Source organism: Trichomycterus rosablanca, chromosome 6, assembly GCF_030014385.1.
Source record: "Trichomycterus rosablanca isolate fTriRos1 chromosome 6, fTriRos1.hap1, whole genome shotgun sequence".
Taxonomy (NCBI): Eukaryota; Metazoa; Chordata; class Actinopteri; order Siluriformes; family Trichomycteridae; genus Trichomycterus; species Trichomycterus rosablanca.
The window spans coordinates 16,436,938-16,464,275 of record NC_085993.1 but is presented as its reverse complement, the minus strand read 5'-3'; the positions used below and the strand labels follow the sequence as shown (position 1 = coordinate 16,464,275).

The 27,338-nt window shown below is 39.6% G+C and overlaps 1 protein-coding gene across 1 annotated transcript in view; it reads right to left on the bottom strand.

The window, feature by feature from the left end:
- The window catches only part of slc12a5a (solute carrier family 12 member 5a), a 213,597-nt gene extending 188,430 nt beyond the window's left edge, over positions 1-25,167 (bottom strand). The window contains exon 1 of the mRNA XM_062997491.1: positions 25,023-25,167. Coding sequence (XP_062853561.1) covers positions 25,023-25,167 — 145 coding nt within the window. The remainder of the gene's footprint in view (positions 1-25,022) is intronic.
- Between the last annotated feature and the right edge of the window lie 2,171 nt (positions 25,168-27,338).

The window sequence follows — 27,338 nt, the reverse complement described above, 5'->3', positions numbered from 1 at the left end:
AGCTGACGCACAAGAAAGCCTGCAAACAGTTTGCTGAAGACAAGCAGTCCAAGAACATGGATTACTGGAATGCCATGTGGTCTGACGAGACCAAGATAAACTTGTTTGGCTCAGATGGTGTCCAGCATGTGTGGCGGCGCCCTGGTGAAAAGTACCAAGACAACTGTATCTTGCCTACAGTCAAGCATGGTGGTGGTAGCATCATGGTCTTGGACTGCATGAGTGTTGCTGGCACTGGGGAGCTGCAGTTCATTGAGGGAAACATGAATTCCAACATGTACTGTGACATTCTGAAACAGAGCATGATCCCCTCCCTTCGAAAACTGGGCCTCATGGCAGTTTTCCAACAGGATAACGACCCCAAACACAACCTCCAAGATGACAACTGCCTTGCTGAGGAAGCTGAAGGTAAAGGTGATGGACTAAACCCAATTGAGCACCTGTGGCGCATCCTCAAGTGGAAGGTGGAGGAGTTCAAGGTGTCTAACATCCACCAGCTCCGTGATGTCATCATGGAGGAGTGGAAGAGGATTCCAGTAGCAACCTGTGCAGCTCTGGTGAATTCCATGCCCAGGAGGGTTAAGGCAGTGCTGGATAATAATGGTGGTCACACAAAATATTGACACTTTGGGCACAATTTGGACATGTTCACTGTGGGGTGTACTCACTTATGTTGCCAGCCATTTAGACATTAATGGCTGTGTGTTGAGTTATTTTCAGAAGACAGTAAATCTACACTGCTATACAAGTTGTACACTGACTACTCTAAGTTATATCCAAGTTTTAGTTCTATAGTGTTGTCCCATGAAAAGATATAATGAAATATTTGCAGAAATGTGAGGGGTGTACTCACTTTTGTGATACACTGTATATATATATACAGTGTATCACAAAAGTGAGTACACCCCTCACATTTCTGCAGATATTTAAGTATATCTTTTCATGGGACAACACTGACAAAATGACACTTTGACACAATGAAAAGTAGTCTGTGTGCAGCTTATATAACAGTGTAAATTTATTCTTCCCTCAAAATAACTCAATATACAGCCATTAATGTCTAAACCACCGGCAACAAAAGTGAGTACACCCCTTAGTGAAAGTTCCTGAAGTGTCAATATTTTGTGTGGCCACCATTATTTCCCAGAACTGCCTTAACTCTCCTGGGCATGGAGTTTACCAGAGCTTCACAGGTTGCCACTGGAATGCTTTTCCACTCCTCCATGACGACATCACGGAGCTGGCGGATATTCGAGACTTTGCGCTCCTTCACCTTCCGCTTGAGGATGCCCCAAAGATGTTCTATTGGGTTTAGGTCTGGAGACATGCTTGGCCAGTCCATCACCTTTACCCTCAGCCTCTTCAATAAAGCAGTGGTCGTCTTAGAGGTGTGTTTGGGGTCATTATCATGCTGGAACACTGCCCTGCGACCCAGTTTCCGGAGGGAGGGGATCATGCTCTGCTTCAGTATTTCACAGTACATATTGGAGTTCATGTGTCCCTCAATGAAATGTAACTCCCCAACACCTGCTGCACTCATGCAGCCCCAGACCATGGCATTCCCACCACCATGCTTGACTGTAGGCATGACACACTTATCTTTGTACTCCTCACCTGATTGCCGCCACACATGCTTGAGACCATCTGAACCAAACAAATTAATCTTGGTCTCATCAGACCATAGGACATGGTTCCAGTAATCCATGTCCTTTGTTGACATGTCTTCAGCAAACTGTTTGCGGGCTTTCTTGTGTAGAGACTTCAGAAGAGGCTTCCTTCTGGGGTGACAGCCATGCAGACCAATTTGATGTAGTGTGCGGCGTATGGTCTGAGCACTGACAGGCTGACCCCCTACCTTTTCAATCTCTGCAGCAATGCTGACAGCACTCCTGCGCCTATCTTTAAAAGACAGCAGTTGGATGTGACGCTGAGCACGTGCACTCAGCTTCTTTGGACGACCAACGCGAGGTCTGTTCTGAGTGGACCCTGCTCTTTTAAAACGCTGGATGATCTTGGCCACTGTGCTGCAGCTCAGTTTCAGGGTGTTGGCAATCTTCTTGTAGCCTTGGCCATCTTCATGTAGCGCAACAATTCGTCTTTTAAGATCCTCAGAGAGTTCTTTGCCATGAGGTGCCATGTTGGAACTTTCAGTGACCAGTATGAGAGAGTGTGAGAGCTGTACTACTAAATTGAACACAACTGCTCCCTATGCACACCTGAGACCTAGTAACACTAACAAATCACATGACATTTTGGATGGAAAATGACAAGCAGTGCTCAATTTGGACATTTAGGGGTGTAGTCTCTTAGGTGTGTACTCACTTTTGTTGCCGGTGGTTTAGACATTAATGGCTGTATTTTGAGTTATTTTGAGGGAAGAATAAATTTACACTGTTATATAAGCTGCACACAGACTACTTTTCATTGTGTCAAAGTGTCATTTTGTCAGTGTTGTCCCATGAAAAGATATACTTAAATATCTGCAGAAATGTGAGGGGTGTACTCACTTTTGTGATACACTGTATATACCGTATATATACATATATATTGACTGTTCATTTTTATTTATTGTCACATTAAATGATCTCAGATTATTAAAGAAATAAATGCCACAAAGGGAACATAAATAAAAATGGAATAAAATCGTTGCAAAACTGCTTTAAATTAGGCACACCACAGGTCATATCACTATTGGTTAAGTCAGTACTCAAAGGCTAGACCATCTCCATATAAACACCCATTGTTGCCAAGCCTTATAATCATCCAAGGTGTCAACAAACCTTTGGCCATGTACTTTAGAATTCTAGATCAATCAAGAGAACACACAAACTGATTCTGACTCCTACAGCCCCTGCTCTATGTGTCTCCAAGGACAACTTCCTAGTAGCACATTCTGCAATATACACATTTGTTGCAATATGAAGGTCACTCATCAGCAACAGATGCAAGATCGAATCGTGTCCATGCATGATGAGAAATCTAATGTGTGGTCTATAAAAATTACGAGCCAGTGAAGAAAACAGGGGGATTGGTTGCAGAGCTGTTTTTAAACAGCAGAGCTAAATGTGCTATTGAGGGCTGATGCTGCCTATGAATAAAAAGTTAATGGGCTTATTTCCATAAACAGTATCAGAGCAGTTGATACCAGTATGGTTTATAGACAAATATGGACCTAGGGAGCCTTTTCTTAATAAATAAATAATTTCTATGATTATAGATAATTAGTAAAAAAAAAAAAAAAAAAAAAAAAAAGACAGGGGTACACTATCCATCTCTTCTGTCTGTCTGTCTTGCACTTTGGACTGACTAGTTAGGGTGGCTTAAGCCCCAAAACAGTTCATTCACTGATTGTCTGTTTTACCATCACATTACCATCTTCCTATTCAGAGTTGCAGTGGGTGCAATTCACAGGGTAAAAGGCAAGAAACACCCCAGACAGGTCAGTCCATCACAGGGCAAACACACATACACACACTCATACCTAGAGAGACTTTAGTATCTCCAATTAATCTGACGGCATGTATTTGGACTGTGGGAGGAAACCAGAGCCCTGTAGGAAACCCACACAGACATGGGAGAACAAGCAAACTTCACACAGAAAGGAATAGGACTGATCCACATGGAAATCGAAATCAGGACCGTCTTGCTGTAAGGTGACAGTGCTACCCACCAAGCCACCGTGCTGCCCCCAAAACAATTAAGTTCCAGTTATTACCTTTATTCAAAAATATTTATAATATTTAAATGAAAAGAAAGCCATTACCCTGCACAACTCCTGGTTTAAAGATGCAAGCCTTAAAAGGATCTGGCATACCTTTCCACCTTAAATTGCCAACTCCGGATATGACCCTGGCTCTTTAAAAAATACAAAATAGCAAAGGAACCACACGACACTAAATTATCATATCATGCCGACATCATATTAAGCTCACTTGCACCGACATTTAGCTTCTGGCAAAATTGCCTTCAATATTTTACGCATGGACCTATAAATAATAATGAACATGCCAGCAAGATCCATCATTGACAGCAGTCTTTTGCAACAGAGCTGGACGCCAAATGTGTCAGCTTGTCTCCAAAGTGACAAGACACATATGGTTGCAAGCCCTGCACAGCATGTGAGCTCTTCGATGCAGTAGCTGCCTGCTACGCTTTCAAGCACACGGCTTATGTACCGAATAAAAAAACAATAAAGCACAAGGACAGATTTTATTACAGCTATGTGCTGTCATCTTGTGTTCACTTCATGTTTTATATCCGAAGATACACTGCTTATGTACTGTCAAGATCTAGTAGTGTTAAATGTGCACCAGGGCTCGTACTGTTTGTTGTGTATGTGTAGGTGTTTCTATTAAAATGAGGAAACCTGGAGCCGACAGAGGTGACCTTTGGGTAGGGGCGTATGAAAGATGAGGAATGACAGCTCACTGCCAAGCAGCTCTAATACATTAATCACACACACATACACAAATATGTATACACACATACACTTACTGACCAACCTTATTGTATTTCGTAAATATACACAAATTTACAATTTTGTGTCTGCAAAACACTGAGAAAAAAATGGGAAAGAGGCGTGTTTACCACTATGTTACATAACTTCACCCATTAATTACAGATTTGAATGGTTCGAGAACTGAGGACACTAATTGATGGCGGTGGGGGAGGTGGGCACTGACATTCTGTGAAAGCCCTCATGACCTTGTTACCTGCTAGCTCTGGCTTTTAGTTATGCTGTAATAATTAGGGGTGCCGGAGTCTCATGCTACTCTCTGCCATTTTTTCTGTTAATGATTTCACATTTTAACTACATTTTCTGTGTTTTACCCCAAGGTGGTTCTGACGGAAACCTGTTTATTTTTGTTATTATTATTATTTTTCTTTATGCATTTTCTCCCCTTCTTCTCCCTTTTTAGTGCGTCCAACTGCCAGATTGCATCATGCTTCCTCTCCACCAATGCCGATCCATGCTCTGATTGAGGAGAACGAAGCTAACACACGCCCCCTCCAACACGTGGGCAGCATGCCGTATGCATCTTATCACCTACACTTTGACGAGTGCAGTGCAGCTTAGCGTTGTGTACGGAGAGACACACCCTAAGAGCACTCCTTCTCATCTCTGTGCAATCAGCCAGCAGAGGTCGTAATTGCACCAGTCATGATAGAGAGACCCCAGGCCAATCGTTGTTCATGTGGCCGCTCAGCCTCAGCCGACAGGCAGAGCTGTGATTCAATACGATGTATTCGAGATCCCAGCTCTGGTTCCAGCGTGTGTTTTTACCACTGCGCCACCTGAGTGGCCGGAAACCTGTTTATTTAATACCAGCTCATACCAGCACAACACACACTAACACACCACCACCTCATTGTCACTGCAGTGCTGAGAATGATCCAACACCCAAATAATACCTGCTCTGTGGTGGTCCTGTGGGGGTCCTGACCATTGAAGAACAGGGTGAAAGCAGGCTAAAAAAGTAGGTAGAGAAACAGATGGACTACAGTCAGTAATTGTAGAACTACAAAGTGTTTCTATTTGGTAAGTGGAGCTGATAAAATGGACAGTGAGTGTAGAAACAAGTAGGTGGTTTTAATGTTATAAAATGTATATATAAGCTCAAAAATAGCGATAGTGATTAAAAAAGGTTGTCTTCCAAACCACATTCTCTATTATTAATTACTACAGTATGTTTAAGTATTGCATTACCTGGTAGACTTGCACACTGTAGCTGTCTAGAATGTAAAAAGGTAATTGGTTGCTTCCTGTCATAACCATCGTGTAATCTGTCAAGGCTTAAAAATCGCTACATAATATGTCAGTTAGGTGTAAAGGTAGTTTGTTGTAAGTGTAGAGGTAAAAGTAACTTCAGATATACAGTAGATCAAATTGACCCCACAAGACAAGGATCAATATACCAATATGTCATTGTCACAGAATGTTACTTTTAAAAACAACTTTCTGACCTGTTTTGACCCCAGACAAGAGTCTACTAAGTGCAAAAGCATGTATCTCACAAAGCTGTATTTCCTCTATAATGTTCCTGCCTCTCAAGGCTACACCAGCAAAAGAACTATTTACCAGGATCTTCAAGAATTGGGCTTTCAAAACCCACCTAAGCTTGATTCGTCCTATGGAATTCCAGGTGTCCACAGCCACTAGACTGTAAAGCAGTAAAAAAATGTTAGCTCTTTGAAGTGATGAATCAGAATCTGAGGCTTTTCTTAATGCACTGAGCTGGGTCCCTTAAGTTTACACTCCACGACTTTAAAGGTATCGAGAGTCTTTTAAGTCACTGTGGTTTTCGTAGACGAGTCTGTCTGGTCTCTAAATCTACGTTTTGTCACGAAAACACACAAGTGACAAGGGGTATAATGATACCATGTGTGAGACAGGATTTTAGCTTCCAAAAATAAACATCAGCAAGAAGCGAGCAACCCTAATTGTTTGTGCATTTATATGTAGAGACAAAGCAAGGAATAAAAAGAAAAGAATCTGGGTGAATCACAGCCAGCAGGGATCGTCTGTTCTTGGTATTGTTGGTATTATGGTTTGGCGTGGACGATAAAGTCACAAATACTGTAAAGCTTGTATTCTGTTAAAAACTACATTTTGCTGTAACCATGCTTGCTGACATTTACAACTTTTCCCATTACTTTGTATCATTAGACACTGCACACACTGCCACTCACAACCTGATCGCAACACTTTTCACACTACAGGATTTTGAATCGCCAAAAAGTCCAGATATTTAACATGTTAGATATTTTTCTTAAGTCTGCAAGAGATCTCGAATCGAGTCCTTAAACAGTTAACACATAGCAACCTAAAGCTGATTTTCGAGCCTTGAGCAAACGCATCTGTCGGGGACCTGTTGGCAAGCAAAAATCAGGGCAAAAATTTTGTACCGTGAACTAGCCATTAGTTTCATGAGTTCAGTCATTCATTTACATTTTCTGCATTTAGCAGACGCTTTTATCCAAAGCGACTTACAGTAGTGCGACAGTATACAGTCCAACCAATTGATGGTAAAGGGCCTTGCTCAAGGGCCCAACAGTGGCAACCTGTCAGTGGTGGAGCTTGAACCAGCAACCTTGTGTTTTTACAAGTCCAGTACCTTAACCACTAGGCTACAACTGCCCAACATTCATTCATGAATTCACTTATTTACTCAGTCATTTATCTTTTATTACCATCATGATTAGGGTTGTGGCTGTTTCAGTGTCACATAGAGACACTGATCACATGGCAGGAATACCCCAGAACTGGGCACTATGCCATCACAGGGCATCACACACTTACGCATTCCCTCACTAACTTGCTCACTCACTCACATCTCTGACCACAGACCACACGCCACAGGCCATTTTTGATTCAGCATTACAATGTTGCCTTCTTCAATCTGGCCATAAAGACATTTGGCATGTAAGAACCTGACTGGCCTGCAGTGTGCTGAGTCTCTTTCATTCAGAACTATGACTCGCTGCCTCATTCCAGATCATTATTAGGGTTTCAGCAATAAATCCCTCAAAGGTTCATAAATGATGAGGTTCAAGTATCTTATCAATCTTATTCTGTGTGTAATCTGACAGTTAGTCAAGGGGGCACTGAAAAATGCTGTTACCTTTCTGACCCTGTTCAGCTGAGCTGTTAGAGACGTAGCAGCTATTCAGATTCTAATGACTGAATGTGCTCTGGTAAGTTATAAATGAGGTACGAACCCTATTTCCATAAAAGTTGGGACATTTTGTAGAATGCAATAAAATAACCATCTGTGATTGTTTATTCTTTTGAACCTTTATTTTAGTAACAAAACATTTCTAATGTTTTAACTGACCAACCTGATTGTATTTCGTAGATAGGAACACATTTAGAATTTGATGTCTGCAAGATACTCAGAAAAAGTTGGGATAGAGGTGTGTTTACCACTATGTTACATCATATTAGCTATTAATTACAGATTTTAATGGTTTGAGATTTGAGGACACTATTTGTTGCAGTTTTGCAGGTGGAATTTTTGCTCAGCATTCCATGATCACTCTTATTTAATGCATTATACATTTTAATCAGAGACAGATATGGACTGCAGGCAGGCCAGTCAAGCACAGACACTGTCTACAAAGCCACACTGTTGCAGTGCGTGCAGAGGCCTGACGCCATCTTGCTGAAATTACCATCGACTTCCCGGGAATGTGTCTCTCTCCTTCTGCATCAACAGTACCTTCACACATATGCAAATCACCCATGCTGTGGGCACTGACGCATTTAGTGGAAGAACAGAGGCAATAAAGCGGCAAAAGATATATTCAAGAATCTGCAAATCAGTTCTTTTTTTATGCATTTTCTCAATTTTCCTCCCAATCCAGTTGTATCTAATTACCCCATCGCATTCTGCTTCTTCTACTGCTGCTGACTGACTAACACATACCCCCCTCCGGCATGTAGTAGTCGACTGCTTCTTTTTATCGACACGAGGTGGATTCATATGGGGATCTGTACTGCAAACAGAGAGTCAAGGACCGATCTCCATTGATCAGCCAGCAGAAGTCATCATTGTAACAGTCCCATTCTCGGACATATATATATATATTTTTTTATTAGGATTATTAGGATTTTAACTTCATGTTTTACACACTTTGGTAACATTCATGACAGGACAGGCAGTTATTGCTTACACAAGATTTATCAGTTCAAGTCTTTAATGTCAAACACAGTCATGGACAATTTTGAGACGACAGTGCCGTCCCTCATTCTCAGACAAGCCAATCATTGTCCGTATAGGCACCCTACCTATTGGTAGCAAAGCTAAAATTCTTTTACATTTAAATTCTTCTTTCTCAGCTTTAGTAAATGTTCTAATATGCACTTTTTTTCTCTTTCATTTTTTGTTCTCTGTTGGATTGGAAAACGTTATCTGCTGAGATGAAAAACATTATCTAATGAGAGATCCTGTGTTGCCGTGAAGACTGAAGGTGAAGTGGTTTGAATTTTACTGTTCACTCTATTCTTTCTTTAGCAATATTCCATTTCCACAAAACGCCTCAGGATACAGGCAATAGAACAGAGGTAGACAAGGAAAGTAGAAAAAGAGCAAAACGTCAATGAGAGAGAGAAAGAGAATATCATTTACCAGTTTTAACAGCATCCTGAAGTAGACAAGGAAAGTAGAAAAAGAGCAAAACTTCAATGAGAGAGAGAGAGAGAGAGAGAGAGAGAGAGAGAGAGAGAGAATATCATTTACCAGTTTTAACAGCATTCTGACGTAATAAGGTCATGCTGGTATCCCGGTACCACAGAGGGGCATTAGGAGAGTGTGGGCTCACAAGGTATGACTCACAAAAAGCAATCAACAGCATTTCACCTTCAGGTTTCCTCAAAGTTGATGTTTAATAGTCTGCAATGTTTGGCCATGGGCACTTTTTACCCAGCCTAAAATGGAGTGAGAATTGCTCTTTTCTCCCATTTACCATTTAGCTAAGAACCGCCACTTTACTCTTATCTCGATCTGTACCCATAACTCTATCTCTCACCTGTGTTGGTCCTTAGAGATTACGAGTGCTAAATATCACCGTTGCCCTGCAGTCAGGATATGACCTGCATTTTCGGTCCGTCAGATCTGAGATCAGTATTGTTAGATGTAATTCTAGCTTCTGTAGGTTATGCAATACCATCTTGATAAAATGAAATTTGTAAATAAAATAAAGTGGGGTGGAATGTAATTGTAAAGTGGATTGGTTGTAGTTAACCTTAACTAGTGAAGGTTCTCTATAGGAGTTTATCCTTTTTTTTCAAACTACCCACATTTTGTCCATGATTTTTACAGTGACTCAGGCAACACAAACAATGCATCAAAACAAAACACAAAACGAAATATACCTCATTAATGAAAATGGTGGAAATCTGGTCCCACGGGGCGTGTGGTAAAAGTTCATTTCATGTTTATGTGCCTGTTAAAATTAGTTTTTAAGTTAGTAAGTAAAGTACGTAGTTTTTAATTAGTATTTAATTGTTCATTTTTTTGGCTTGCGACCAACCCAACGGTTGCAACCCAGGGTTTGAAAAACCCTGTTCTACACCATCGGGGTGCAAATAGGACACAACAACACAACAATTTATAGTGTCTGCTTTTTGTTGTTGTAAGTAATCCAGTAATACAGGGTGGCACGGTGGCTTGGTGGGTAGCACTGTCGCCTCACAGCAAGAAGGTCCTGGGTTTGATTCCTAGGTTAAGCGGTTCCAGTCCTTTCTGTGTGGAGTTTGCATGTTCTCCACATGTCTGTATGGGTTTCCTCCGGGAGTTCCGTTTTCCTCCCACAGTCCAAAGACATGCAGTCAGGGTAAGACAGAAGTGTCAATACTAAATCCCCCCTAGGTATGAGTGTGTGATGGACTGGCAACCTGAATAGGATAAAGCAGTTGTAAAACAGCCAATTAATGAATAACAAATCAAGCAATACATAGAATACATGTAATAATAATAATTCACTTTTTAGGGGCCACCTATACACTGATCTGCCAAAACATTAGGACCACCCCCTTATTCATAATATGTCACAGTCAGGGATTCATTAAATGTTGGGGTGACACACATGTTCAATACAGCAAATATGATCAGGCATAAAGACATGAGTGACTTTAATAAGGGCCAAGTGCTTATGGCCAGATGACTGGTATCATCAGGAGATGCTTACATACATCTGTAGTGAGTACCCATTAAAAATTATACAAGGAGAGACAAGCCACAAACCGCTGACAGGTTGATGGGCAGTCTAATTTATGCCAGAAGACATGAAGGCTATAGTGGCTGGTATCTGCAGTGAGAAGGAACATAAGGAGAACCTTACCATAACACTGTAAAATATTTGAGGAACAGCACTATTTTGCAAAAATGCACGTGTTGGCTTTCAGAATAAAACTGAAAGAATTTCAAAGCATCACAGCGACAAAAGGAAAACAAAAATTTCTGAAACCATCCAAAATGCTTTTTATGTTAATGCTGTGCCTCCAGCAACCATGATGAAATCAAATGTAATGTCTAGTCTCGGCACAAACAGGTGCTGCTGGTAATGCAGACACATCAGTGAATGACAATTCCCAAACCAACTTTTTTCAGGTCTATGTCATGAGCGATGGGTGTAGGGCAGAAATACATCACGGACAGGGTGACGGCCCATCACACGCTCATTCATTCACAGCTAAAGGATATTTATAGTAGTTAATCATTACTGGCTGTAATAGTATGTACAAAGAGCAAGCCAAACACTACAGACAGTGAGAACAGGAAAGGATCAAACCTATGTACCTGAAGCTGTGTGGGGCTAATGTTACTTGCTTTGCCACCATGCCTAACTCCATTTAACAGGCTGGAAAACACTGGAAAAGCAAAATGCAAATGTGTACAAAATCAAACACATTTTTTATACATTTATCTTTAGTAACTGCTTCTCTTGCTGATTGGGGTTGCAGTGAAAAGGCTACTGTGACTCAAATTAGTAGCTTACCAAACCTCTCTCTATAAAGAGCTGCACAGGGGTCCTTTTCTCTTCAAGGTCATGTGAGCAACCGGGTACTTGTGCATCGCTCACCCGTAGAGGAGATAGCACCAGGATGAACTGTAGGATAAGCCACATCGTAGGGCTGGGTGATATGACCAAATTGTTTAAGATTCTGATGGTTTCACGGTATATCATGGTATGTTTTATTTTTTGTATGACTGGGACGTTTTATATGTCTGTGGCTGATTCTACTGTCATAAGTACATAGAATATTAAACGTTTTCATTTCACCATGTACATAATGAAGGTTTTGGGTACTATAAGGTTTGTTGGGCCCCACAAAATGACACAATATATGATGCAATCAGTATGTATGAAACAGAGGCAATATATAAATTTTTTATTCTTTATATAATATTTAAGTATTATACAATGACGTTTGCAGTCTCCCAGTCACCACTGATGAAGTGCACAGTTATACCGTTATACTGAGGTATGACTCCAATGTACAACTTGATCACAGGTCTGTAGTAGAAAAGTGGATGACTTTAAATCTACGCTTCTAGCTTGCTTCGGTGTTGTTGGTATAATGTCGGTATAGCAATTAAACTGAAGTGTTTTTTCCCCGGTAGTAACATCTCTTAACCATTTTCTTTTTAGCAACAACCGTGCCCCGACAAACCGTACAGTACATAGTGTTTTAATCTGTGCCGGAACAAAACAAACTTCTAAACTGCAGACACGGCTCATTTCTTTGCTGTTATTGTTTCTTTTTTCCACCATATCGAGAAAACCTCTCTCATCCGTTAACACTGTTATGCTAACGGTACCTGGATAACAAGTCAGCTGTATCTAATCTGCACAATGCTCCATAGCGCTTTTAGCGGCAAACAATATCTAAATTGCTGCCTATTGAAGCCTACTGCTACTAAAATGAACTGTGCTATATGAAAAATCCATACTGTACGAGGAATCAAAGCCAGTATACCAAATGTACCGCCATACCGCCCAGCTCTACCATGTCGCAACATGCAGAAGTCAAAGGACTTACTGATAATTCAGGCCCTACCTGAGGCGTTTCCTGTCTATTATGCAACTTGCTGTGAAATTTAAAATTTAAAGCGCGTAGCATATGAAATGTGAGGCGCAATATGCAATATGAGGCGGTTCTAGCAATCATATGGCAATGAAGTTAGTGTAACAGACTTTTCTGTGGTGTAGTGTGCTGACGATGTTTGGCGTATGTGTTCACGTATTGAGTGCATTTTGACCCTTTGAGGATTCCATAATCAATGGAAAAGTGTGTTTCATTACACATGTGATCATCTCTCTGTAGTCTGTGCTGCGCCTCAAAAGAACAAGCCAGTAAAGTATTATGCTCCCGATCTATGTACAGTCTATGTACAGTTTATTTCTTTCTTTATAAACTCAACAAACTATAAAGATGCACGGTTACACTGGCAATCGGTTAGACAAAATGTCCAGGATGTCGCAGTCTGAAGCAGCTAAACACAACTCTGGTAACTGAGTTTGGAAAACTCCCAACCAATTCTGTGGACGCCGGGGGGTGTCAAAACACAGACGAGAATTTTTGTCTTTAAGACTGTCACTGGATGTTCTAGGTTTACATTCAACTATTAAGGTAGGCTGTGCTGTGTATTGAAGCTTCTATTTATTCTATCATTCAATTTATGAGTGTTATTCAAAGACTGCCGTGAAATGTGGCACTTTTCTTTAAAAATCTGTGAAATCTGTGATTTAAAAAAAACCCACCAGAAATAAAGCACATAAATTGAATTTAGTAGGGCCCTACTGATAATGTTCTGGTTCCAGATACCACAGGACCTCTTTAGATGTCTCTTAGAGTCCACGTTTATGCAGGTCATAGCTGTTTAAACAGCATATAAACGGTCCAATGTTTCGGCTCATCAGCATATACAGGGTTTACATTCACATTGTGGTTGATTTTTTGTACTGCAGGATAATTACATTGTCAGAAATACGCTTCTTCTCACCCTCCTCTTCTTTGGTGCAGACACTGGGTTACATAACAGGCGTATTATGACTTTACTTCATGCTGACAGTATGCCTTCCTCATTCCATTTTTTAAACACTAATATCCAGCTTAAAGGGCAAAAGATAGACAAAGGCAGACAGAAAGAGAGAGACAGGTCTCTACAACTTCTTCACTAAAGCCTATGTACAGTTCTGCAGAACACAACTGCCCTCTACTGTTTTCAAAAAACAACAAAGCAGGAATTAATTCACACTAAATGACTAAATAAATACAAACCTTATTTACAGACTTTTAAATGCAATAAAACAGCATTTGCCTATTTTTTTTAAATGTTAGTTGACTGACAAAAGCCCAAAAAAGGTTTCCAGCTTTGTTGTATTTAGGTAAATACAAACAAATTTAGAATTTAATGTCTGCAACACAGAAAATGTTGGGACAGAGGCATGTTTACATTTACATTTCCGACACTTTTATCCAAAGCGACTTACAGAACAGCATATTTTCTAAGCAATTGAGAGTAAAGGGCCTTGCTCAAGGGCCCAAAAGTGGCAACCTGTCAGTGGTGGGGCTTGAACCAGCAGCCTTTCGATTACTATTCCAGTCTCTTAACCACTAGGCTACAACTGCCTACAGTTTACTGCCTGTGTTATATCACCTTTCCGGGTGGCACTGTAGCTCAGTGGGTAGCACTGTTGCCTCACAGCAAGAAGGTCCTGGGTTCGATCCCCAGGTGGGGCGGTATGGGTCCTTTCTGTGTGGAGTTTGCATGTTCTCCCTGTGTCTGCGTGGGTTTCCTCCGGGAGCTCCGGTTTCCTCCCACAGTTCAAAGACATGCAAGTGAGGTGAACTGGTAATACAAAATTGTCCATGACTGTGTTTGAGATTAAACTTGTGAATAGATGAATCTTGTGTAGGAGTAGCTACTGTTTCTGTCATGAATGTAACTAAAGTGTGTAAAACATGACATTAAGATCCAAATAAATAAAATAAATAAACATCACCTTTCCTATGAACTACATTTTCTATTAATTAGGTAATTGACACTATTCATGAATCTTGTTTCATTTTAATATGTACTTGTACATAGCTAAAATGACAATAAAACCTCTCTTGACCTCTTGAAAATATTAAAGCAAAAGACAAAGGCTTTCTTGTCATTACTGCACTTCGATCCATGCAAACACAATTAGCCTGTAGCTAACACACTTGATTAGCCATACAGCATGAGGCCGTGTGTGCTTAGCTTGTTAATTAACAGTAAATCCACTTTTTAAATTTGAAACTTAAATGCTGTGTTACATGGCCAAAACTAAATGGTCACCCCATATATACAGCTGTCTCTACAATTATACTGGCAGTAGAATTAGTTCTACAGACATGACTGATTTCCAGTATGGTACCTCAGGCATATCAGGTAAGTACATTATATTTCTGCTAGAGTTGCCCCTGGTTAACTGTAAGTGATGTTTTTGTGAAGTACACCAACACAAGCCTACATAATGGGACCCCAGAGTACATAAAAATAGTTTGTCTTTGGCTGCAATACTTAAAGTTTTAAACTGCATTAGGAAACTAAGGCCCAGTAATTGTTTGACAAGTGATTCCTGGTTTACATTGATGTAAAGTGTAGGAGGACAATTCAGTCAAAGGAAACCCTAATGGCAACACCCTCTTACATGAAGTAAGGCCCATTAAAAAAGAACTTGACCTGCCTGCACGGAGTCCTGACCTTACCCTAACTAAACATATTTGAGATTAATTGGAACTGTAAGCATTTCCATTACATTTACATTTTTAGCATTTAGCAGACGCCTTTATCCAAAGCGACTTACAGTACAGTTACAGTATACAGTCTGAGCAGTTGAGGGTTAAGGGCCTTGCTCGAGGGCCCAACAGCAGCAACCTGGCAGTGGTGGGGCTTGAACCAGTGACCTTTTGAATACTAGTCCAGTACCCTAACCACTAGGCTACGGCTTGTCCCACGGCTGCTACGGCAGCTTTTATTACACATCATTGCCTGACCACACTAATGCTTATGAGACTAAATGATAGTGAATTCCTGCAGTCAGTTTTAATTCTTAAAAAAAAGCAACAAAGAATAAACCAATACTAAACATTTTAAATAATGATTTGGGGAAAAAGGCATATGGACACATTGATGTGATGTTTGTGACCAGTTACTTTTTGGGATGTTGTGTATTTGCAGTCTGAATTCAGTTTAAAATCAGATCACTAGTGGTTTTAATCATTTAATGCTGCAAAATTTAATGCATCATAAACATGCTTCTTATTACAGCAGAGATACAAATAATATAATATATCCACAATATGTGGCTAAATGTATGTGGACACTGCCCAGCTTTTAAGGAGAGATGTTTCTAAACTTCAAAAAAACACTCATTGCTAATATGTATAAAATACACCGATCAGCCATAACATTAAAACCACCTCCTTGTTTCTACACTCACTGTCCATTTTATCAGCTCCACTTACCATATAGAAGCACTTTGTAGTTCTACAATTACTGACTGTAGTCTATATGTTTATTTGCATGCTTTGTTAGCCCCCTTTCATGCTGTTCTTTAATAGTCAGGACTCTCCCAGGACCACTACAGAGTAGGTATTATTATATCAGCACTGCAGTGACACTGACATGGTGGTGATGTGTTAGTGTGTGTTGTGCTGGTATGAGTGGATAAGACACAGCAGCGCTGATGGAGTTTTTAAACACCTCACTGTCACTGCTGGACTGAGAATAGTCCACCAACCAAAAATATCCAGCCAACAGCACCCCATGTGCAGCGTCTTGTGACCACTGATGAAGGTGTAGAAGATAACCAACTCAAACAGCAGCAATAGATGAGCGATTGTCTCTGACTTTACATCTACAAGGTGGACCAACTGGGTAGGAGTGTCTAATAGAGTGGACAGTGAGGGCAGTTGTAGCCTAGTGGTTAAGGTACTGGTCCAGTAATCAGAAGGTTGCTGGTTCAAGCCTCACCACTGCCAGGTTGCCACTGTTGGGCCCTTGAGCAAGGCCCTTAAGCCTCAATTGATTAGACTGTATTCTGTCACAGTACTGTAAGTCGCTTTGGATAAAAGCGTTTGCTAAATGCAGAAAATGTAAATGTAAATGGAATGGTATTTAAAAACTCCAGCAGCACTGCTGTGTCTGATCCACTCATACCAGCACAACACACAGTAACACACAACCACCATGTCATTGTCACTGCAGTGCTGAGAATGATCCACCACCCAAATAATACCTGCTCTGTGGTGGTCCTGTGGGGGTCCTGACCATTGAAGAACAGGGTGAAAGCAGGCTAACAAAGCATGTAGAGAAACAGATGGACTACAGTCAGTAATTGTAGAACTTCAAAGTGCTTTTATATGGTAAGTGGAGCTGATAAAATGGACAGTGAGTGTAGAAACAAGGAGGTGGTTTTAATGTTATGGCTGATTTGTGTGTATATATACTGTATATATATATGAGGTAAATATTGTGTTTCCAACTTTTTGGAAAAAATAACTGTGCTCTGTGTACAAAGCAGAGTCCATAAAGCCCAGGTTTGACTAGTAGAAAGACTGCAGAAAGTAAAATGTTATTTACTGACATCTACTTAAATTGCATCCACTTCGTAAAAACTAGTGATTAGAATTTGGATGGACTCTGAGGTTTTCTTTAAAGCTGCATTAAGTAAAACTTTTAGAAATTAAATATTTGGACCCCTACATTTTTCCACATAAATTCCATCTAATGCTCTATTGTTTATCCTCTGCCAACAAAAAATAAAAAGACACAGCAGACACTTACTAAAGAAGTCTTACTAAAGAAATTCCAGTTGCTTTGTATTTACTTTTATTTTATTATATCCTTTAATTTCCTTTCTAGCCCTACACCCCACACAATGAAAGAAAGGTTTCCCTTTTTAGACATCAGTTTATTATGACGGTACTTTAATATACTAAGAAATAGTTGTGCCATTATGTGAAGGTACAGTAATGGTAAACCACCTGCCTGATACAGATCTACATCACCTCAGGGCTAGTTTGCCAGACATACACTAATCCTGTGTCTAGCCTTCTTTAACACAGGAGCCTGAGACTTAAGACATGTGCATAATACAAGCCTGGAAGTATGTAGTCTGGTATAATGACTAGTAGAGGTCAGAACACCAATGATGTTTAACAATGTCTTTAAAAAATAATAATAATAAAACGTACATAATCAAACAAAATTTACAAAGTTGAGCTCTTGCCTATCTACAATTTGAAATCCTTTATGTAATTGTATCTTCTGGCTTATTAGCTAAAACAAATTTCGCTGTTGGCTCATTCCACCATGCTGTTCCAGTAAATGCTTACACAGATGTTTTTGCTGGCTGAATCAAGACCCACTATGATCTTCCTCAGCATGTCTTGCATGCATCGACCACTTAGAATATATAATAAATAATGCATTAATAATAAAAATAGCACCTAATGACTTATGATTTATTCTCTGCTGATGTTATTTGTTGAAGAGGGTTCAGGTGGGTCTGGAGCTAAGATAATTGATTCCACTAAATCATGCTCTAGATGTTGTATATATGGGTGATGCAAGGCTTCATGCACAGGGAGACAGTAATCTTGGAACAGAAAACAGCTTTCCCAGAGCCTGACAAAAGCTTGCTTTACAGGGGCAGTGAAGACTATAGTCTTAAGCAGATCAGTAAGTAAAATCATTCAGGGCTTCAAACATCATAAGAGGGACTTTGTAGTCTGTGAGTGCCAGTTATAACCTAATAGCCAGTTTAAATTAAATATGGTTTGGGAAATATGGTCTGACATTTAGAACTACAGTAGCTGAAGCTTAAAGAAACAGTCATGCAGCCAGTCTGAGACATACTTCAGTTGTGCAATTTAGAGGTAATAGGAGAATATAGGTCCTCCTGAGGGTCATGTGATATATGTCATATTGTAATATGTTTCCCACATAATGAATACCATAATAAACAAACCTCATTTGCTTAGACTGTATACTGTCACAATACTGTAAGTCGCTTTCAATAAAAGCATCTGCCAAATGCCAAAAATGTAAAATGTAATGTAAATGTAACAAGAAATGTAATGTAACAAGCACACACAGCAGCTAGTGTCAATTCTACACAGCACCAGGAACCTGGAGACCTGGGTTCAAATCTACCACTGATCACTGTCTGTGAGAAGCTGGGCATGTCCATGTCTAACTGTTTTCTTCAGGTATGCCATTCTAATCTTACACCATCTAAAACATGCAAAATACAAATCAGCTGTTGCACCTAGTATGTGTAATTAAATGAATAAAAAGGTGTGTGATGCCTTCAGATGGACCACAGCCCTGTCCAATGTGTATTTCTGTCCTGTGTGTTTTCCACCAAAACACTGCTCATAATAAAGCAGGTTTCTAAATACAAACGATTGATGAATATTATCATTAATCAAAATAAAAAGCATGTTTTCTTTAATTCAGTATATTCATAGTCTTCCTTCTACCATTTCTGGTAAGTACAAGTATGAACCATCAATTTAGAACACACACTAAAAGCCACACCAGAGCTGACATTTCAAACTTGTCGCTACATGAACAACGATTGACTGTTGTTCATACACGGCAGACAGATAGGGACCTCATAACTGATGCAATTAAAACCACTGCTGGCTGGTTGATGGTGCCTGCACAGAGTCGAGGAATTCGCCTTGTGCAAGTAAAAAGGTGCAGTCGGCTACTGCACATGTATCGGAGGGGGTGTGTGTCAGTCTGTCCTCAATCAGAAGTGGAGATCAGCATCAGTAGATTTGGAGGAAAATTGGGGGAAAAAACACAATACACGTGTGGAACACCATATTACAGTATTTAAGGTTCTGGAAAATCTTAATTAATGCTAGCAAACTGGTAGAGATGTTTTACATAAAAATTTCAATTAATTTCCATAACTGGTCTGCCTATCACTCACGGGCGTAACTACCAGGGTGGCGGGGGAACAGGTGCACTGGGGCCCATGGCGTGGGGGGGCCCTCCACGACATGAACTCAACCCCCCACCGCACTGCCCCCCCCCCCCCCCCCCCCCCATTGGCTGCACTCGCCAGGTCGCTGTTCTTATTATATTACAATATTGTAGCAGCAATATGTGAGTAACATTCAGCTCAGCCAATCAGAATGCAGCACCCGGTACCCGTATACACTGTAAGCCCGGACTTTATATTTAATCAAACATTTTTAGTACAACATACATAAATTATTTAAGTTTTTTTGCTCTACTATAAAATGCAGAGTACATTGTACTAATTTGAGTACACATTTAAATGTGCTAAAAGATTTAAGTTTACTAAACAAAAAAAATTACTTTTCTATCAGATTAACTTCAAAAAGTTAAGTTAAGGTAATAAAACAGAAAAACGCCCCCATTTACATGTAAGTCCGCCTTTTTTCTGCTTGCTGTTGGTGAATCAGGCAGCCATTTGTTTTAACTTTTGAAACCTGTTGTTGCAAATTACTTTTTACTTTTCATTGAAGGCTTTTTGCAAAAGTAAACTTGTCTTCCTGAAATGTCTTTTGTGAAGTGGAACCTTTGTTAAACTAAGTGGACAAACATTTTCTTCCTCATTATGCTATTTTTGAGTAGCATGTACACCAGTCTGATGGGGCTTTTTCATCTTCCGTCTAATTTTGGTAAGTGTTGTACTTTACTTAACAATTTTGTTTAAAATAAATGATCTTAATGTTGACACTAAATAAATAATCAAACAGCGCTGCTTTATTTGCCGTATTTAGGCTACATGTTAGCATGCTAGCCTTCATACGAAGCAGAGTGTGCTGGCTTGCTTTATTTTAATCCTTAAATTAGTGCTATTAATGTTGATTTTAATACTTCTGTTTCTTGTTTCTTTTTGTTGTTTTACAGGTTCATGGTTACTGTGAGGAGCTGTTTGTGTTTCATCAGAACTTTATATACAGTTTGTACAGTTTTAAAGATGTTTTCTTGACATGTTGTATTTTAAGTAAATACTTCTGAAGTGAAATAAAGAAAAATAATTTTATAATTGTGTCTGTTTCTCTATAAACATTTGTAATTCATATTTAAAATGTAATTAACATGAAAACTAAGAAAAAATCAATAGTTTTTTCCATTGAGCTCAAGATAATAAGTAGAATTATTGGGAAAAGCAGTTGGTATAACAAAAAAAAGAAAGTTTAATCAACTTGCCTTTTAGGTGTAATAACTTAATGTTTTAAGTTATGCTAACTCAAGTTTTCATTATCCATTACTTAACTTTTTTAGGGCAACCGGTTTCCTCAAATTTTTTAAGTAGATTGAACTTATCCGGGCTTACAGTGTACATGTGCGTTCGGACGTTCTGCAGTTAGTTAGTTTTGTATATGAGACTCCCCGTATGGCCCCAGCATTGAACCCAATAGGTAGTTCGGGTGCTGGAGCTAGTCAGTCTAAAGTGTTGTAACTCTACCTTGTCGTGTGCCTTTATTCCCACAACTCCACCACCGCACGCAGCAAAAGACCCGTAGCATCCCCGCCGGATGAAATTAAATTAAATTTGTTACTGCATCTGTCAAGTTTAATAGTATTAAAAAGAACCACGTTCTCCACCTCAGCCAAGTAGCAGGACATTGATTAATTTAGCAGTTCTGATTCTGTACTCTAATCAGCAAAACAGGAAATTAAGCAGAGTGTGTCCTTTTATGCTCATAAGAAAGCCAGTGTCACGGTGTTTACATATAAGATCAGACTGTGATTACATTTCAGCAACGCATCAAAGTAAAAACAGCATCAGGAACCAAGGATTAGCTCCTGTTATCTGTGTAGCTTTAACAAATACAAAGTGATCTCATTGCCTGCGCTAAATATAAACAAGATCAGCAATAGTGTAAGAATAGCACTGTCACCTCGTACACATCATGGGCTTTTTGCTGCCATCCCATAAAACACAGGTTTCTATGTGTCGGATAGACACTTTGGGGTTTTGCTCTTTCTTCTACACAACTATTCTTAAAATGACAGATATTTAATTTTTTGACATCGGAAATAACGACATAGAAAACGACCGGTATTCCTGTCTATTTTGTAAGCAATTTGGAATTATAAATAGACATTACTATAAAGGAAAGCTTAAGAAAGTGCAGCTATTATTATTATCTCTGTACATTAAATATTGAATGCAACTGATCATTGAACAAATAGCAGCAGTTGCCATGGAAACGTTGTCAGAGATTGAACTGGAGACAAGCGACTACCCGGTCGGTCTCTAGGCGACTACAGGTTCGCACTTTGTAAAAGTCTCCTTCATTGCTAAGAGGAAAAAATACTTTAGTTTCTACTCAGATGCACAACTTGGAGTCTTCAGGTCTGTTGATAAGGAAGAACATTTGGAAGTTTACACTAGCAGTAATTCATAAAAATATAGAAGAATGACTGATACACAAAGGGTGTGTTCGAAAACCTAGTGAGCTCTCTACACAGACAGCATTTTACGTCATCCTACGCGCGCTCCCGAGAAGGAGGCTGTTTGAATTCTTAGATACCTTAAAATGCTGTCTACTAAGGCACCTTAAATCTGAACGGTATTTTGACAGAAAAATGAGGGAGCATCCGATGCTTCCTTAGCAGTAAAAGGCAATCCCAGCATTCAGTACGGCCCAACTTTTCTTACAAAAAATAAAAAATGTGCCGGACGGTGAGGAGCACCGAACGGAGTTATTTTTAAGCGTAAATAAAGTATCATTGATTTTTAATTTGTATAAACGTGCACAAGTGTCATTTATTTGCAAATTCTGGCTTGTCAGCAAATTTAACCGTTTTCGGTACACAGAGGGATTTGTTAGTTGACATGCTAGCACGTTGTGCCACCTCATCCCATTGGTTTAAATGGCATGAGGCTAACTGTGTTAGCTTAGTAAGCGAATCGCTAAGTAGTGCGTTCGAAAAACCTGACTTATAAGTCAATGACTTATTAGAATCCTCTCTACTTAGGCAGCTGCCTATGTAGGAAGTAAGACAGCAAGGCAGCTCACTATGTTATCGAACAGACCCAAAGATTCATCAAAATTGACATTCTACTGGATTAGATTGTTTTTTATAGTGCTTAGTAATAATTGCTGAGTTAATTTCTTCATAGAAAAAGTGCTACTGTAAACTGCACTAAATGCTCGATTAATGACAAGACAAGCCCATTCCACAGCTGACACAAGATGTCCCCCACCTTCACCCTACCTCTGGAAAAAATTTGCTTTCAATCTAGACCCCCTGTCTACTCAGCACCCAGAATCCTTTTGGTTGATCAAAATTTACGTATGTATTTAAAACTAAAAATAGAGACAACGCTCATACACTCAGACATGTCTGGCTTGTAGTAGATGCTTTTATTCAAAATGACCTACAATTATGACTAAATACAATACAGATTGAAGATGCTTCTGATTTATTTCCACCTGAAGATTTACAATATCAGGTGTAAAAAAGTTCAAATCCCATGAAAGGTTTTGCACATGATTATAACTACAGATTTCAAAATATATGTATATATACATTCCTGCCATATTAACTGATGGAAACGTGGATAGATCCTAATATAACACAAAGCTAACGAGTGGAATATGTTTATTTATAATTTTAACATCATTATATTGTGTTGGGGGGGGCACATTACATATATATATTGTGATTACAGCCTTGATATGAGCACATCATAGCAATGCATTTATGCAGTTACATACTGCTTGTATACATTTTGTGCAATATGCATTAACAGTGTGCATTAAAGAGTAAATATCAGCTGGTTCATGGCAAAGAGAAAAATCCCTACACCAGCATTCAACCGTGCTACTTTTCCTCCTTTACATTTGTAACTGGACATCATATTTATTTAAAACATGGGTTTTGCTCCTGTACATGATTATAATGGGGGGGTCTACAGTGATTGGAGGACGGGGCATTCTAAAACATTCCTGCCATATTAACTGATAAAACATGGACATGGGTTTTGCTCCTGTACATGATTATAACTACAGATTTCAAAATATATGTAGGATATGAGCCAAGGACATAGCCATTAATTGAACTTCGGGGAGGGGGGCAAATCTACAGGGATTGGGAGATGGGGCATTCTAAAACATCCCTGCCATATTAACTGATAGAAACATGAACAGATCCTAATACTTAATATAACACAAAGCTAATGAGTGAAATATGTTAATTTATAATTTTTACATCATTGTATTGGGGGGGGGGGGGGGGTGTCTTGAGCATACCCCCACATTATATATATTGTGATTACTGCCTTGATATGAGCACCTCATTACAATGCATATTGCAATTACATACTGCTTGTATACGTTTTGTGCAATATGCATTAACAGTGTGCATTAAAGAGTAAATATCAGCTGGTTCAGAACAAAGAAAAAAATCTCTAAACCAGCATTCAACCGTGCTACTTTTCCTCCTTTACATTTGTAACTGGACATCATATTTATTTAAAACATGGATTTTGCTCCTGTACATGATTATAACTACAGATTTCAAAATATATGTAGGATATGAGCCAAAAACATGGCCATATATTGAACTTGGGGGAGGGGGGCAAATCTACAGGGACTGGGAGACGGGGCATTCTAAAACATTCCTGCCATATTAACTGATAGAAACATGGACAGATCCTAGATCCAGCTTGTATACGTTTTGTGCAATATGCATTAACAGTGTACATTAAAGAGTAAATATCAGCTGGTTCAGGGCAACGAGAAAAATCCCTAAACCAGCATTTAACCGTGCTACTTTTCCCCCTTTACATTGTAACTGGACATCACTACAGATTTTAAACTACATGTAGGATATGAGCCAGAGACCAGAGCCATTAATTGAACTTGGGGGGGGGGCATTCTAAAACATTCCTAACATAAACCATGTTAACTGATAGAAACATGGATAGATCCTAATACCTAATATAACACAAAGCTAATGAGTGAAATATGTTAATTTATAATTTTTACATCATTGTATTGGGGGGGGGGGGTCTTGAGCATACCCCCACATTATATATATATTGTGATTACTGCCTTGATATGAGCACATCATAGCAATGCATTTATGCAGTTATATACTGATTGTATACTTTTTGTGCAATATGCATTAACAGTGTGCATTAAAGAGTAAATATCAGCTGGTTCAGGGCAAAGAGAAAAATCCCTACACCAGCATTCAACCGTGCTACTTTTCCTCCTTTACATTTGTAACTGGACATCATATTTATTTAAAATTAGGATTCAAAATCATGAACTTATGCTGAGGCATTGGTCAGGTATGACTGCAGTCACGTCGTACAGTCCCACCTGTAGATGTAAGTGGATGAGGATGACAGTGAATGACAATGTGGTGCTTGACATTCCACACACGTACGCCTGCCACTAATGAAATCTTACTGTGCACTCGGGCGGTTTGATGTGCACGTATTCAGGTGCAATTTTAGATACCACATCCTACCTTTAACCGAGTCCTCACACAGGTTTGAGGCGCCTTCTTTGCTTGAACAGCTCGGATTGGGCTCGTCACCCTCGAACAACTGGTTGATTTCTCCCAGTTCGCCGTGGCTGCGGGAGGATGCGCTGACAGTGAATCTCAGGCTCATGCTGCTGATGGTGCTGCTGATGCTGAGACTGAGAACCAGAGGCGATGCTCGCTGATGGAATTCCACAGCAATGCAAATAGTATAGCGATCGGCCACCAACAGCGGCGGACCGACTGCTAAACCACCAAGTCCTTATTTTAGATCTGAAATGCACTGCTCATTGACTATACTCCTGCAATAAAACGATTCTGCAACAGAATCTCCGGCCCCGGGGACGCGGTACTGTCTGTTACGGATGTTGAATGAGTTGCACGAGCTAGTACACATCAACCGGTGTCTGGGACCGCCCGCGCATCTTGGTCCTAGCGCCTGCCCATCGATGACATGCTAAGGTTTGGGCTAGAACAGCTATTAGCTTGTTTTAGCAACACATTGCTACCAGAAGTATGAAATTAATTATATAAATGAATTATATGCTCCCTACTTTGTGGTTACAGTTTGGGGAAGGCTCCTATCCTGTTCCAGCAAGACTTGGTTTGGTGACTTTGGTAATGAGTTATGACCTCAACCTCAATAGGCCTCAACCTCAAAAGTGTTCACATACTTATGGCCATATAGTTAGGGTGACCATATGTCCTCTTTTTCCCGGACATGTCCTCTTTTTGAAACTTAAAAAATGCGTCCGGCCGGGATTTTTAAATCACCGGGATTCGGCTTTTCTAGTCTGCACTCGCTATTCTGTGTGTATGTTTTTGCATTGGTTTGCATTGGTTTGTTTTTAGGTCTTTTTAGGAGTGCATCTGTTTTGTTAAAATAAGTCTGATTTTCACATGCATGTACTAACACAGAGGCTCTTGTCAACACCGTGATGGCACTGCATTCTGTGGAAATTGCTCAGCAAGCACTAGAAGACACATCTTACTGCTGGGTTTCTACTGATGGGAGCAAGTAATTAAAGTGAATCAAATTAAAGTTAAAAACACTCCTAAAAAGTCGGCTGATACGATTGTACAATACATCAAAGAAACAAAAAAATAAAGGGATTTTTATTTATAGGTGACAACTGTTTTTTAATTTGTTGTTATTATTGTTTAGGGCCTAACGCTGAATGTGAAGGAATGAGATTATCTGACCATAAAGGCCCTTGTTAAAGAGCAGCTGTACATTTATTAAAGTTCAGTAACACGGCTGGATGGTTATTGACTCATTTGTCAACTATTTAAACCTCTACACCAGGGGTGGGCAATTAAATTTTCCAAGGGGCCACATAAGAAACTCGGACTGTTGTGGAGGGCCGGACCAATAAGGTGAACTTAATTCTGCTCAATATTAATTTTATATTTTTATTTACATTTACATTACATTTTCAACATTTAGCAGATGCATTTATCCAAAGCGATTTACAATACAGTTACAGTATACAGTCTGAGCAATTAAGGGTTATGGGACTTGCTCAAGGGCCCAACAGCAGCAACCTGGCAGTGGTGGGGCTTGAACCAGCAACCTTCTGATTACTAGTCCAGTACCTTAACCTCTAGGCTACAACTGTCCACTCTTTATGAAAAGCAGTGAATTGTACAGTTCTAATAAGCTGTTAATGTTTTGATGTTACATTTAGAAAATTAGAAGTATGCAGAGTAAAAACATCAACATTATTTTACTATTTAAACAAACAAATGCAAAAACAAATGTGAACAAAATGTGCAGGTTTTTAAACTTTACACTATTTTGTTTTGAGTCTAATTACCTCATTTGTTTTTCAGTCCTTTAGAGCTGGTCCTGACTGCTTCAGTTCTGGACGTGTTAAACTTTATAAAACAGTCTTTGTTGCTTTTGCAGTTTAGTTAGAGAAGCTTCAGGTGTGACGCTCCGCATCGTTCATGTTCTTATGTTGCTGTGTAGTACAGCGATTTAGAGCCTAAATTCTGATCCTTAACCAGCGTTACATCTGACTTTAGTAAATAAACTATTCAGAAGTTCGTGTCTTGTTAAAAACTCCACCGTCAGTCACACTCAGTTCTGTTCGCATTACAGTGAAGCTGATGCACTCGCACACACACGCGCATACGCAAATCAAAACGTACGGATATTTAAAGACACAGCGCTCTCGTCAAAGTTATATTGCATGTTTGATGTACATTTATTTACATCTAATTTTTAATTGCCACGAACCTCACGCGGGCCGGTTGGGGATGTCTCGCGGGCCGTACAATGCCCAGGTCTGCTCTACA